This window comes from Juglans regia, chromosome 10 (assembly GCF_001411555.2).
Source record: "Juglans regia cultivar Chandler chromosome 10, Walnut 2.0, whole genome shotgun sequence".
In the NCBI taxonomy this organism is placed as follows: domain Eukaryota; kingdom Viridiplantae; phylum Streptophyta; class Magnoliopsida; order Fagales; family Juglandaceae; genus Juglans; species Juglans regia.
The window spans coordinates 9,924,849-9,936,250 of NC_049910.1; the positions used below are offsets into that span (position 1 = coordinate 9,924,849).

At 34.9% G+C, this 11,402-nt stretch overlaps 1 protein-coding gene across 3 annotated transcripts; it reads right to left on the reverse strand.

Moving 5' to 3' along the window:
• Positions 1 to 1,104: 1,104 nt before the first annotated feature.
• LOC109001576 (asparagine synthetase [glutamine-hydrolyzing] 3) lies at positions 1,105 to 9,629 on the reverse strand. Of its 3 annotated transcripts, none has more exons than XR_004802609.1 (15): positions 9,481 to 9,623; positions 8,704 to 8,842; positions 8,364 to 8,459; positions 8,132 to 8,273; positions 7,325 to 7,420; positions 6,578 to 6,672; positions 5,300 to 5,461; positions 4,105 to 4,185; positions 3,789 to 4,010; positions 3,524 to 3,658; positions 2,634 to 2,714; positions 2,344 to 2,430; positions 2,052 to 2,159; positions 1,455 to 1,753; positions 1,105 to 1,308 (listed from the first exon to the last, which is right to left on the reverse strand). XR_004802609.1 is itself a non-coding variant. In XM_018978928.2 (14 exons), the coding sequence occupies exons 1-14, from the start codon at positions 9,558 to 9,560 to the stop codon at positions 1,523 to 1,525; spliced, it is 1,755 nt and encodes a 584-aa protein (XP_018834473.1). In that variant the 5' UTR covers positions 9,561 to 9,629; the 3' UTR covers positions 1,105 to 1,522. The 3 variants fall into 3 exon arrangements, 1 of the variants encoding a protein (XP_018834473.1); XR_001997893.2 differs by having other exon boundaries at positions 1,105 to 1,314; XM_018978928.2 differs by having other exon boundaries at positions 1,105 to 1,753; positions 9,481 to 9,629.
• Positions 9,630 to 11,402: the final 1,773 nt, after the last annotated feature.

Genomic DNA, 11,402 nt, shown 5'->3' on the forward strand with positions numbered 1-11,402 from the left:
TGCAAAAATACCATACAACCTCTGAGCAAGTTCATCCAATGCTAGATTTGAAGTAGATGAAAAATAGATGAAAATTGTTAGGTTTATAAAGAGATTTAGGTTTATAAAGTTTACAAAACTGATTTAGCAAAATATCAAACTTTAAAATTTTTTTATATAGCAAAACGAGTTTTATAATTCAATGTACCACAATAAACCACATAAGTATGTGAATTTTATTTTTATGAGATCTCAGTATAAAGAAAGCATTTGTCAAAGTAGATATGCTAATCCTAGAAAAAAGGAAAGGCAAGGGCATGTTTGGTTTGGTTCACGGAAGAATGCGGCAAGATTTTAGAATTGGCATTCCAATTTTGTGCAGTAATTACAATAAAAATAGTAGTGTTTTTGTATTATTGTATTTATAATTGTAATGCTATAATAAGTACAGGTTCGCATACCAATTTGTTAGTAGAAATCTTATAACATTCGTTGATGCAAAGGCGTTTTACATCAATGGTGTATTGAATGTGTCAATAAAGAGTATCATTTTGATCATTATAACCAAAAAGTATCAGTATTTTGATCATTTTCATAGATGCCATGGTTGGCACAATGAACGATTTTGAAAAAACTCGCTTGTAAACAACAGAATTCAAACTTCAAAATATCTCATTGAAATTAGATCAAAATTCTTGGAATTATCCCAATTCCACAATTTTTTTAAATTACTGATTTTATTTTTTAACCTTTAGAATAAAAAAAGATGAATTAATGGGTAGCCAGAAAAGAACAAGGGAGGTCGAACCACACGTGGCATCATGGTGGCAAAAGCCACCTTATATGGTCATTGGTGGGAGTGGGAGTGGTCAGAGAGAGACTGACTAGCCCGAAAATCCATTTATGTAAATGGTCCGATGACTCCGATTGACTCAGAATGCTCCTAAAATGGGGTTTTGGGGGTGGTGGTCCGATCACCCCAGCCCACCCTTGCCCACTAGTGTTTAATATCCTTTTCTCGTTTAACCTTACTAAGAAATATTACAATCCTTACCCAAGAATACATATTCCTCTCATATGTATTCAGTATTTAAAGGCATCATAAAACGTAACCAAATTAATAAATTATGGAATAATTATCCCCTAGTCTGTTCCTCGAATCAAGCATTCTCTAGACCATTCAAGATTTCAAAGGTACTACAAGAAATTCTTTACGCTTCAGAGTAATCTACACAAGAAGCTAGGAAATACACAGCAGTGAAATCAACTTCACAAAATACATAAACAGTTCGTTAAGAGCTGGATTGATATCAACCAAGGGCCACAAGCCTGTGTCTGTCACAATACCAGAAAATATCTTATCGAACCATATAGTCTTATAAACATGCAAAACGCTCCGTTAGTACAATCCCAAAAAAGGGTTAGTTTTGTCGCATATTTGAAAGAACAAAGGAGGAACCAAGAAATTGGGGTACCTTTTTCATCAGGAACAAATTTCTTCTGGTGGTTATGTGACAAATTTAAGATGCGAGGATGTCCTACTTCAAACAACTGCTGTAGTTTTCTCTACAGACCCCTGAAATTTTTGTGGGGAACCATTCATCGTATTGGCATTCTTGGCATCCACTCCTTCCTCGTATGCAGCTGCATGAACACCAAGTGCTGCACGACCAGAGGGGTCAGGGTTTTTTGACCACGAGGCATCCCATTCCACAGCTTTTGCAGTGCTGCAAGCCACACTTGGACCTCCGGGAACTGTTGATCTAGCAGCATTCTGTTCAGCAAATAAAAAATAATTATTTGTAATGAAACGAAACATTAAAAATGTAGACAGAAGCCAGCAGGCAGCACTCCAGTAGATAAATGTTGTTACATTTAATTGACGGCGCAGATGATTATTCGGATATTTAGAACAACCACCCTTACATTTCCCATCAAGATTCAAGATAGAGCATGTGCATTCCATAGCTAAACAACTTAACCTATTAAATATCATAATATATTGATTGCTAAACAGGAGCAAACAAATAAATCTACCCAATTCTTTATACGTTAAAAACATGAAAGGTCACCTTAGGAAAGAACTTCTCAAAGATAGCTCGGTAGTAATATGCTTCCTTTGTCGTAGGTGTATTTTCAGGGTAAATAAAACTTGCATGCGTCAACATTGCATCTGTTACCTGACCAATAGCAAAGGAAAATGAGAAATAATCACAGTAACCAAGGCAGAAGTATCTCTTCTGTTTCTTGAGCAGGACGGCGTAACAAAGTTGACTACAGTTCTGGTTCAAAAAGGAGAACTGCTGGCCATGATGAAGAAATGTAAGTCATATCACCATTCCCGGAAGTTCAAATGGTACATACTTGATCGTTTGCATGATCCTTCAAGCCATCAATCCAACTGTACCCAACGCCATCACTGAACTGCTCCTTTTGTCTGTACAATATGTGCTATAACCAAAAAAAGAAGAATACTTTAAACTGTTCTTCCGTGGATGCATAAATTAAATGAGTAGGGTTCTCAAGTCAAAAGTGAGAAACCATACAAAACGCTGATAGGGAAAAAAAACAAACAAAACATGTAAAAAGGTAGCCAGTGTTAGGCTTGAGTGGCACAATGGATGAAAATGTGGCAAGCACGCCGTGTCCCCCACCTTTGGCAAATATGGGTTCTGTTCATCATCAAATGCATTGCGTAGGATCCACTTCTCTATTCTTCCAAGATCAGGCCTGACCTGTCATTGCATATATGTGGAGGTAACTAACAGGTGGAAAAAGTGGACACTTAGGCCTCGTTTGTTTTTTCAAAACTTCTCAACTCATCTAATCTAATCATTACAACTTTCTCAAATTCTCACACAAAATAAAATAAACAATTCAACTTTTTCAAATCCCAAAACAAAAATAATATTAAAAAAATATATTCTAACAATATTTTATTCAATTTTCAACTTTAATCTTAACTCATCTCATTTCAACTGCGAAAACAAACGAGGCCTTAGAGGAAAAAGCTCAAATCAAAAAATTTCAGGACAAATATTTCAATTAATTTTTATTCATTTGCTCGTTCAAAGCAATCTCAGTTCTATAAACATGATTAAGAGATTGTCTAGGGACCTCCCATTCTCTATTCAATGCATCAGGTGCCAATACTGAAACAAGCACCACATACGATTATATATCTTAGACATAGGAGTTGAGAAAACCCAGACACATAATGAAGGGAACTCCTGATCCATGTTCAAACATAATGGCCCATAAGAGTGGGAAAGAAGGCATCAAAAAGCAGCCCAGGTAAATCAAACATTATAGGAAGTTACAACATGCACTGGCTCTTAAGATATAATTGGCAATGGCAAACGCTGCTATTAGGTAGGTTTCTATTAGATGGTAGTGAAAGATACCCTTTTGATTTTGTTTTGTAGGTAGGTGACCACTACCCTTAAACAACAGCTATTGAACTCTGATGACAAAGTATACATGAACTGCTCAGCAGTTGAAAAATGGGAACAAAATGTAGAGCCAGAGACAGTACGTATTATACCATTTTCCACTCAGGATCAATGTTCATTGCCACATTGATGAATTCTTTATCTAAGAAGGGTACACGAGCCTCAACACCCCATGCTGAAGTTGATTTATTGGCCCTCAGGCAGTCATACAGATGAAGAGCTTTAATCTGTAGCAATATCATAGAAGCCATGAAAAAACATGAAATGATAACATGCTAGTACAATATAATCCAGAAATATTGCCTGAACACAATCATACACCACAAAAAGCTGAAAGGGATACAAAGAATGTGATACTTTTTGACATGTTTCTTGGTGAAACTCCTCCTTGTTAGGTGCCTTGTGGAAGTACAAGTAACCTCCAAAAATTTCATCTGATCCTTCTCCAGAAAGAACCATTTTCACTCCCAAAGATTTAATTTTCCGAGACATAAGAAACATTGGTGTGCTGGCTCTGACAGTGGTCACATCATATGTTTCAATATGGTAAATGACTTCCTCAAGTGCATCTATGCCTTCCTGATATGCCAAAGAGAAAGGCACTTAAGTCGCTAATTGGTTGGATGCACCTAATAGATCCAAATCCTCTCCAGAGAAAAACACAAGTGATTACCTGAACAGTGAAGTGAAACTCATGATGACGAGTTCCAAGATAATCTGCCACCTCCCTGGCAGCTTTCAGATCTGGAGAACCCTGAATATCAGAATAGGCAAAAGTAGCATTTAAATATATAGAAGATAGTCCAGAAATATGAATATAATAAAAATTCAGTTACAGGAAAATAACCAAGTGGCACAAAACAAATAAGCTAGTAACTCTGTGTGTCAGAAGCACGAAACTTTGCACATGAGAGACAAACAACCAAGGCATCAATAACCAGGTCAATTCACTTTATTCCAAATTACAGTGTCAAAGCCCTATACAGAGGTCACACACCAAATCCAATTCACACTCTCTTCGCAGGTATATTATGTGGATAGCACTAGAAGCACCCAGACACCAGTTTTTTGGTCTAAACATTTTGAAAACCATCAGGCAAAAGCCAGAGAATAACCACCTTTATCTATTTGATACCTAATTTTTTATATATATACATAAGATCAATGTTTCATATCTATACCTTTATACAAGATCCGTGTTTCACATCTACAGCTGTGGTTCTTAGAGGTAATATGCTTAAAGAACATCAATGCCACCTCATTACTTGTACAAATTAGGTATTATTTTGTTATATATATAAGATCAATATTTCATATCTATACCTTTATATAAGATCAGTGTTTCACATCTATAGCTGTGGCTCTTAGAGGTAATATACTTAAAGAACATCAACGCCACCTCATTACTTGTACAAATTAGGCAGACCAGAAACCTCTCTGCTACAAGTCTGTTCAAACAATGAAAAACAAACCACTAATATGTCCTGGAGTAAAGGCATGCCTCAGGATCAGATAAAATCAACATCACTATGAGACCTTTTGTAGATATGACATGTATATGAGAATCTGCTGAGAATGATTAAGCATTAATTTTGCTAGTACGTATTTGCCTAGATGGTTATTTTACAGCCTATCACAATAAGAGATTGGCCAAACATAGTCTGGATACATTACCAAAAAGAAAAAAAGGTTTGAAATACAAGATAACAAAATAGCATAATGTTCTCTTGAAAACATTCCATTTTATTTTTCCCACCTAAAAATTTGTGTAACTAGAATCATCAATGCACGTCCTTGAGCAAAAAGAACAAAGAAAAGAAAACAGAAGGACCAAACATGGCTATCTAACGTGAGAGAAGGATTAGGACCTTCAAACCAACACAAAACGTGTGCAATTGTGATCCCCACTGACAAGCAGCTTCTGATTCTGCCATATAGCGGCCAGCCACAGCAGCAACAAGAGAGGAGTCCAGTCCTCCAGATAAAAGTACACCAAATGGTACATCAGTCATAAGTCTCTTAACCACAGCCTTCATGAATTTGAGAGGGAAAAACAAAGAATGAAGTTAGAAACACTAGGTACTCCTTGAGTATGACAACAGGGGTGTGCAGGCGCTGGTTGAAATGGAAAATCAGCAACATCCAAAATCAACAGGAGAAAAGTTATGTCAAACTTACATAGTACTTAACGAAAAAAACGAGAACTATCCAACCAGAAGCTGCTCAGTTTGTTTTTTAATCGATAGAAACAATAAATTTTAAACAAATATGAAAGATTCAAGTGTTCTCCTTTGAGATTTATAAATCATCCACTCTCTGACAATTAAAGCTTATATAGATTCAAGTACTTAATTAACCTCAAAGGAAATTCTATTTCCCTTTTCCCCCCTCTGTATATCTTATTATACCTCTTGCTTGGTACAGATTCTCCAATTTTTATTTTTTTATAAGTAATAAGTTATTTTATTGATATGAAGGTAGGCATAGCCCAGGTACACTAGAAGTATACATGTGAATACACCTATTTAAGAACTCGAAACAGTTACAAGGAAATCATGAAAACTAAGACCATTCAAATCAAGAGCAATGGCCCACACAAACAAAGTCTTCCAGGAAAAGCTCCTAAACTCTTCCAAAGAGCGTTCATGATCCTCAAAAAGTCTCTCATTACGTTCGTTCCAAATACACCAGAGAATACATATAGGAACCATCTTCCACATTGCTGCAATCTGTGATGTTCCTGAGATCCCATTCCAGCTTGCAAACAAATCAACCACCCTACCCGGCATCACCCATGCTTAATAGAGATACAATTAAACATTCTAGAATCGGGATTTGCATGCAAGAAATACAAAAAAAAATTAGCTACTACAGGATGAAGTTTTCTTGGTATAATAATGTTTAGAGCTACATAACTTTATTTTCAGTTAATTGACACGCATACATATGTACATGCGTACATACATATAAACGAGATAATTTCTTCATAAGTACTTGCATACATATATTCATATAAACATTCAACAAATCATCTCCTTTTGAAAGAATCCAACCCAACCCACCCAATATTCGCATAAGAGGCTAAGTAGGATGAAGAACACAAATAAAAGCACTAGAGCTCTAACAGGCACAAGTTCAGAGCGTGCCTTCTCAAAGCTCTCACGTAGAAGTATGGGATCATATCTAGTTGATGGTATGCTCTCTGAATACCATGGTGGGTTATACCATCTTCTAAGCCCTCCTGCAAACATTTCATGGCCTATATAATAAGCAAATCATCCAAACATCTGATGAACTTATATAAAGGATATAATTTCCAACATTTATCCATACAAAATCAAAAAGTAATTTTTTTCAGAAAAAGAAAACGAAAAGGACAAAGTACAGTATACATAACCATAAATCATTTAAAAGCATTGCCTAATTTTGAGTGATGACTTGTGTTGCACCTTTGCACTTATCAATAAAGATTAATTACTTATTGAAAAAATTGTCTGATGATTTGAGTTCCCCATGGGAAACTAAAACATAATTATCTCTTTCTGCCCTTAGCTCAATCTCTATCGAGGTGAAATGAGAAATTTTAAGGAATAAAAAAAATCAGATAGTTACATAAAAGCTTATACTGGAAAAAATGTAATATTTTTACTGTTCATAACATAAATATTTGTTTTTCTTGAATAATCTCTCAGAAAATTCCATTAAAGAAATTAATAAAATCATCAACATGAAAATCTGGACCTGAAGATATTTGCCTTATCAATCTTAAACAGACTTGAGAATTTAGAACCAACCCAGAAAATAAAGACCTCCATTAAATTTGGGAATTCCCAACACTTCATATATAATTAAAAAACAAGGAAGAAATAGTTTTACATTCATTAACAGCGTACCCTGTTTGCTAGAATATATATGCCCAGGAAGAAAAGACATAAATCTTTCACAATCATCGCTCAATGCCTTCATTTCTGAAGCAAACCATACTGAACCTAAAAAGAAAAAAGCAATACATTATTTCAAGTGTGTATTCCTTAAAATATATATAAAAATTAAATGGCAAGCTCTAGACAACGTATCAAAAAAAGTCAGCATCAATTACACTAAATCAAGTCGATTAAGAACAGGAACAAATGTCATTAGAAGTAGTAGATGAATAAAAAAAAAAATTCTCTCTATCCCTTGGTGATGTTAACAAAGTCAAGTCTTTTAAAATTGACAAGGTGTCACCAGAAGAAGTAAATTATAAATGGAATGACAATAAATACACTAGAGAGACAAACATACAAGAGATCTTATACAATTGGCATTGGCTAGAGGAGAACAAATGAGCATTGGAATTTGGCACGCAACCATGCTGACATCTGGTTTTTTCTGATAAGCATGTATGTACCAGCAATCAAACTAAACAACAAATAATAAATCTTTAAGCACCTTAAGATTGGGAGGCAAGCAAGATCAATATGCTTCATCATACCAGCTTTATAAACAAAGATACAATATTTGAATGAGTTTCTAGAATGATACTCGTTAATTTTTTTTCAATTTCCTTACATGTAAAGGTATTGAAACAAATAAAATAAATAAATAAATAGAAAAAGGACACTGATGTATGATAGCAAAAACTCCAATAATTCACAATGTGTAAACCCAGATCATACAAGAAAAAAGAGCATTTCTAATATCGGGATGAAGTTACATACCATCAAGACCCCAGCCGATGTAAAGTGGGGTAATGCCAATAGCATCACGCGCTGCAATAAAACTTTTGTCCCGGGTGTCAAGAAGAACAAAAGAGAACATGCCATCCAACATATCCACAAAACTTTCCCCATACTCTTCATACTGAAAAAGATAAGTAGCTAAGTTCTCGATTGCTTACAAGATGGCCAAGTAGTAAGGACACAAGATCTCAACAAGTTCTCAATTACTTACAAGATGGGCAATCACTTCACAGTCACTTCCAGTTCGGAATTGATGAGACTTCAGCTTCTCTCTTAATTGTTTGTGGTTATATATCTCACCATTAACCTACGAACAAAGTTCCAAACTCTAAAATGAGGCTCTGAAAACTAAGTATAGGTTTCGACCAACTCTATATGAAAGACGAATTACTACTTTTTCAATGACAAGGAACCCCAAAAACAGTGCAAACGCAACATGTCTTTTAACCGGTTAAACCCTGGATCCATTTGAAGAGAATAAAAGCTTAAACTATATCACAGAAATATGATTCTACCCATTCACAAAATATATAACATTGCTTAAAGAATACCGTGACAATTACTGTCTTGTCTTCGTTGTAAAGTGGCTGATCTCCTGAAGTAGGATCCACAATAGCTAATCGTTGATGAGCCAGATAACAATCCTCATGACAGTGCAAGCCACTCCAATCAGGACCTCTATGACGCAACCTACACTTTCAAATAATTTTATTAGGCATTTTATTCTATCATATATGTAGCAAAAGAAAACTGCATACTTACCACATACAAATTACAAAAGTATTTATCATAAATTAGAAAAAAATTGCATCTTTATAAGACAACTTTAATATTATACAATAGTTGCAAAACAAAACTGTTCAGCCCGTGTTTCTTCCAAGCAAAGTCCAGAAACTGTTAAACTGAAAAACAATAGCAGCCAAAACCTTTTTTTTTTTTTTATAATTTTCCTTTTACCACAAGTGATAAGCATCAATAATCATTTGGCATTAGAACGAGCAGCAGTGTAGTGTAAACCGATGGCTAAAAATCACATGCGTTGATAGAAACGGTGGTTTGAATTAGCAAACGTCGGCTACATTCGGGTGGCCATGGCGTGCATTCCCCAAGAAACGATTGCAATGCCATAGACAAAGGTTAGTTCTATTTAGTATTTACACAGTCTGACTCTGAACCAACAAAATCAATTACGGCTCAAAACACTGGGACTCCTAATCAATAGAATCAAACATGAAAATGGCGTACATTTTCAGCCAGACCAAAATCATACGCATCAGAAAATAAATAAAATTTCGCAAAGAAATACCAAAAACAAAAAAGAGACAAACCTCCGAGACAGTTCAATGATCCGGGAGCGCTTCGCCTGAGAGTTGTCGGTGCAGCCAAAGACCGCTAGTATTCCACACATGGTTGGCGGCTCTCTCTCTCTCTCTCTCTGTGAGTCTGAGCACGAGACAGAAGAAATTTGGGAAGGGAGGGGGGTGGACTACGTTATATTATGCTATAATTATATATAATGATGGTGATCCAGGCCGTTGATTCTGGTCAGTTTTCAAAAGATTCCAAAAGATTCTTTTTTTTCCCAAGTTAGTACAAAGGGTATATGTGATACTTTACACATTCTTTAAGTTATTTTTTTCTCCTTTACTCTTTAAATCTAAATTAAAAATTTTAGAGCATGGTTTTCTTATATAATTTAACAGAAAATAAATTTAATCAATCAACATAATCATATATTTAATTAAAAATAAATTATATTTTTAATTAAATTATATGATTATATTATTGATTGAATTTATTTTCTTTTAAATTATACAATAAGATCATATTATGAAATTTTTAATCTAAATTATAATAACTAAATAAATAAATAAAAATTAAATAATAAAACAGTAATAAAAAAAAATATAAGGATAATATATTAGGGTTTTAGGTCTGTCAACTATGACTGCTCCTTCAAAAGTAAAATATATTTAAAAAAATTAAAAATCTAAATACACTATAAAATAATAAAAAGACAGTAGAAAGATGATAAGCCTAACATTATCATTTTTACAAGGCCAAGTCAAACTCAGCATATGATTGGTCGGTTTTTTTTTTTTTTTTGCCCTTTAATCTCGACCCGCGTGGGTAAGGGTAGTACCACTGTCATTGGCGGACCCTTGGCAGATTTGAAGACCCATCGGAGTGACCAAGAATCGTGCCAATTGCCAGCTGACCAAGAGAATAAAAAGGGAGTGAGCGGACGAAAGGTAAGCCTGACGTGATGAAAGATAAGCTAAAAAAGTTGGACCACGTTCATGGCATCGATAGCACAGGCACAACAATCCAATAACAATGTAGAATCATTATAGGGGGTAATTTAATTATCATCAAGCCATGGACTATTATTTCGAAATTATAATTAATTTTGAAAATTAGATTAATCATGAACCTTGATTTATTACCATTAAATGTGAACGAAAGTGTGCTATTTTTTGCAAGCTATTGTGTTGAGTAATAAAGGATTAAGATACATGTGGAGTTCTCTAATAAATAGTACAGTATAAAGAAGAAAATAAATTAAATTTTGTGACCAAAAAATTAGTCCACACTCATTTTTTCTAAAGAGGATGCTGAGTAATTGCGTTTGTAAGGGTTTTTCTTACTTTTTAGTGGGCTTGTGAGGAGCAATTAAGAAAATAAAAAAAATAATGCTCAGCCCCAGAATAAAAAGGCCTCTCAGCCCGACCCTCAAGTAGACTCCCCAGGACGCAACCCCTATATGGGAGTATACTGCAGGGGATGAGACTCATTGTTCTGAAGATCTCTTGAACAATGTTTAGCCCTTGAGTACCTCTCCACATGAACAAGTGGGAAGCAAAGAGAACCTTCAATTCTCTAACAAAGTGACATCGACTGACCACCAAAAACACCAGTAGAGTAAGGCAAATCGAGGAATCACGTCGAATTAATGACACCACTACCCAAACTACATGTCACATTAATGACGTCATCATAGAGGCACGTCGCATTAAATGATTCTAACAAAAAGAACAGTAAAAAGGATATAAACTCTAGGGGCCGGCACAATCTGTCTCCCTAGATTCCTGGTATAAATAACAATTTTCAAATACAAAAAAGTTCTAACTCTCTGACCTCTAGACTCTCTCATTATTTACAAACTTTTAAAATATTCTACTGATTTTGACATCAAAGACTACCCGGCTCCAAGGTTGCACTCTCCCAACTGTTTTCTTCTTCATTTTTG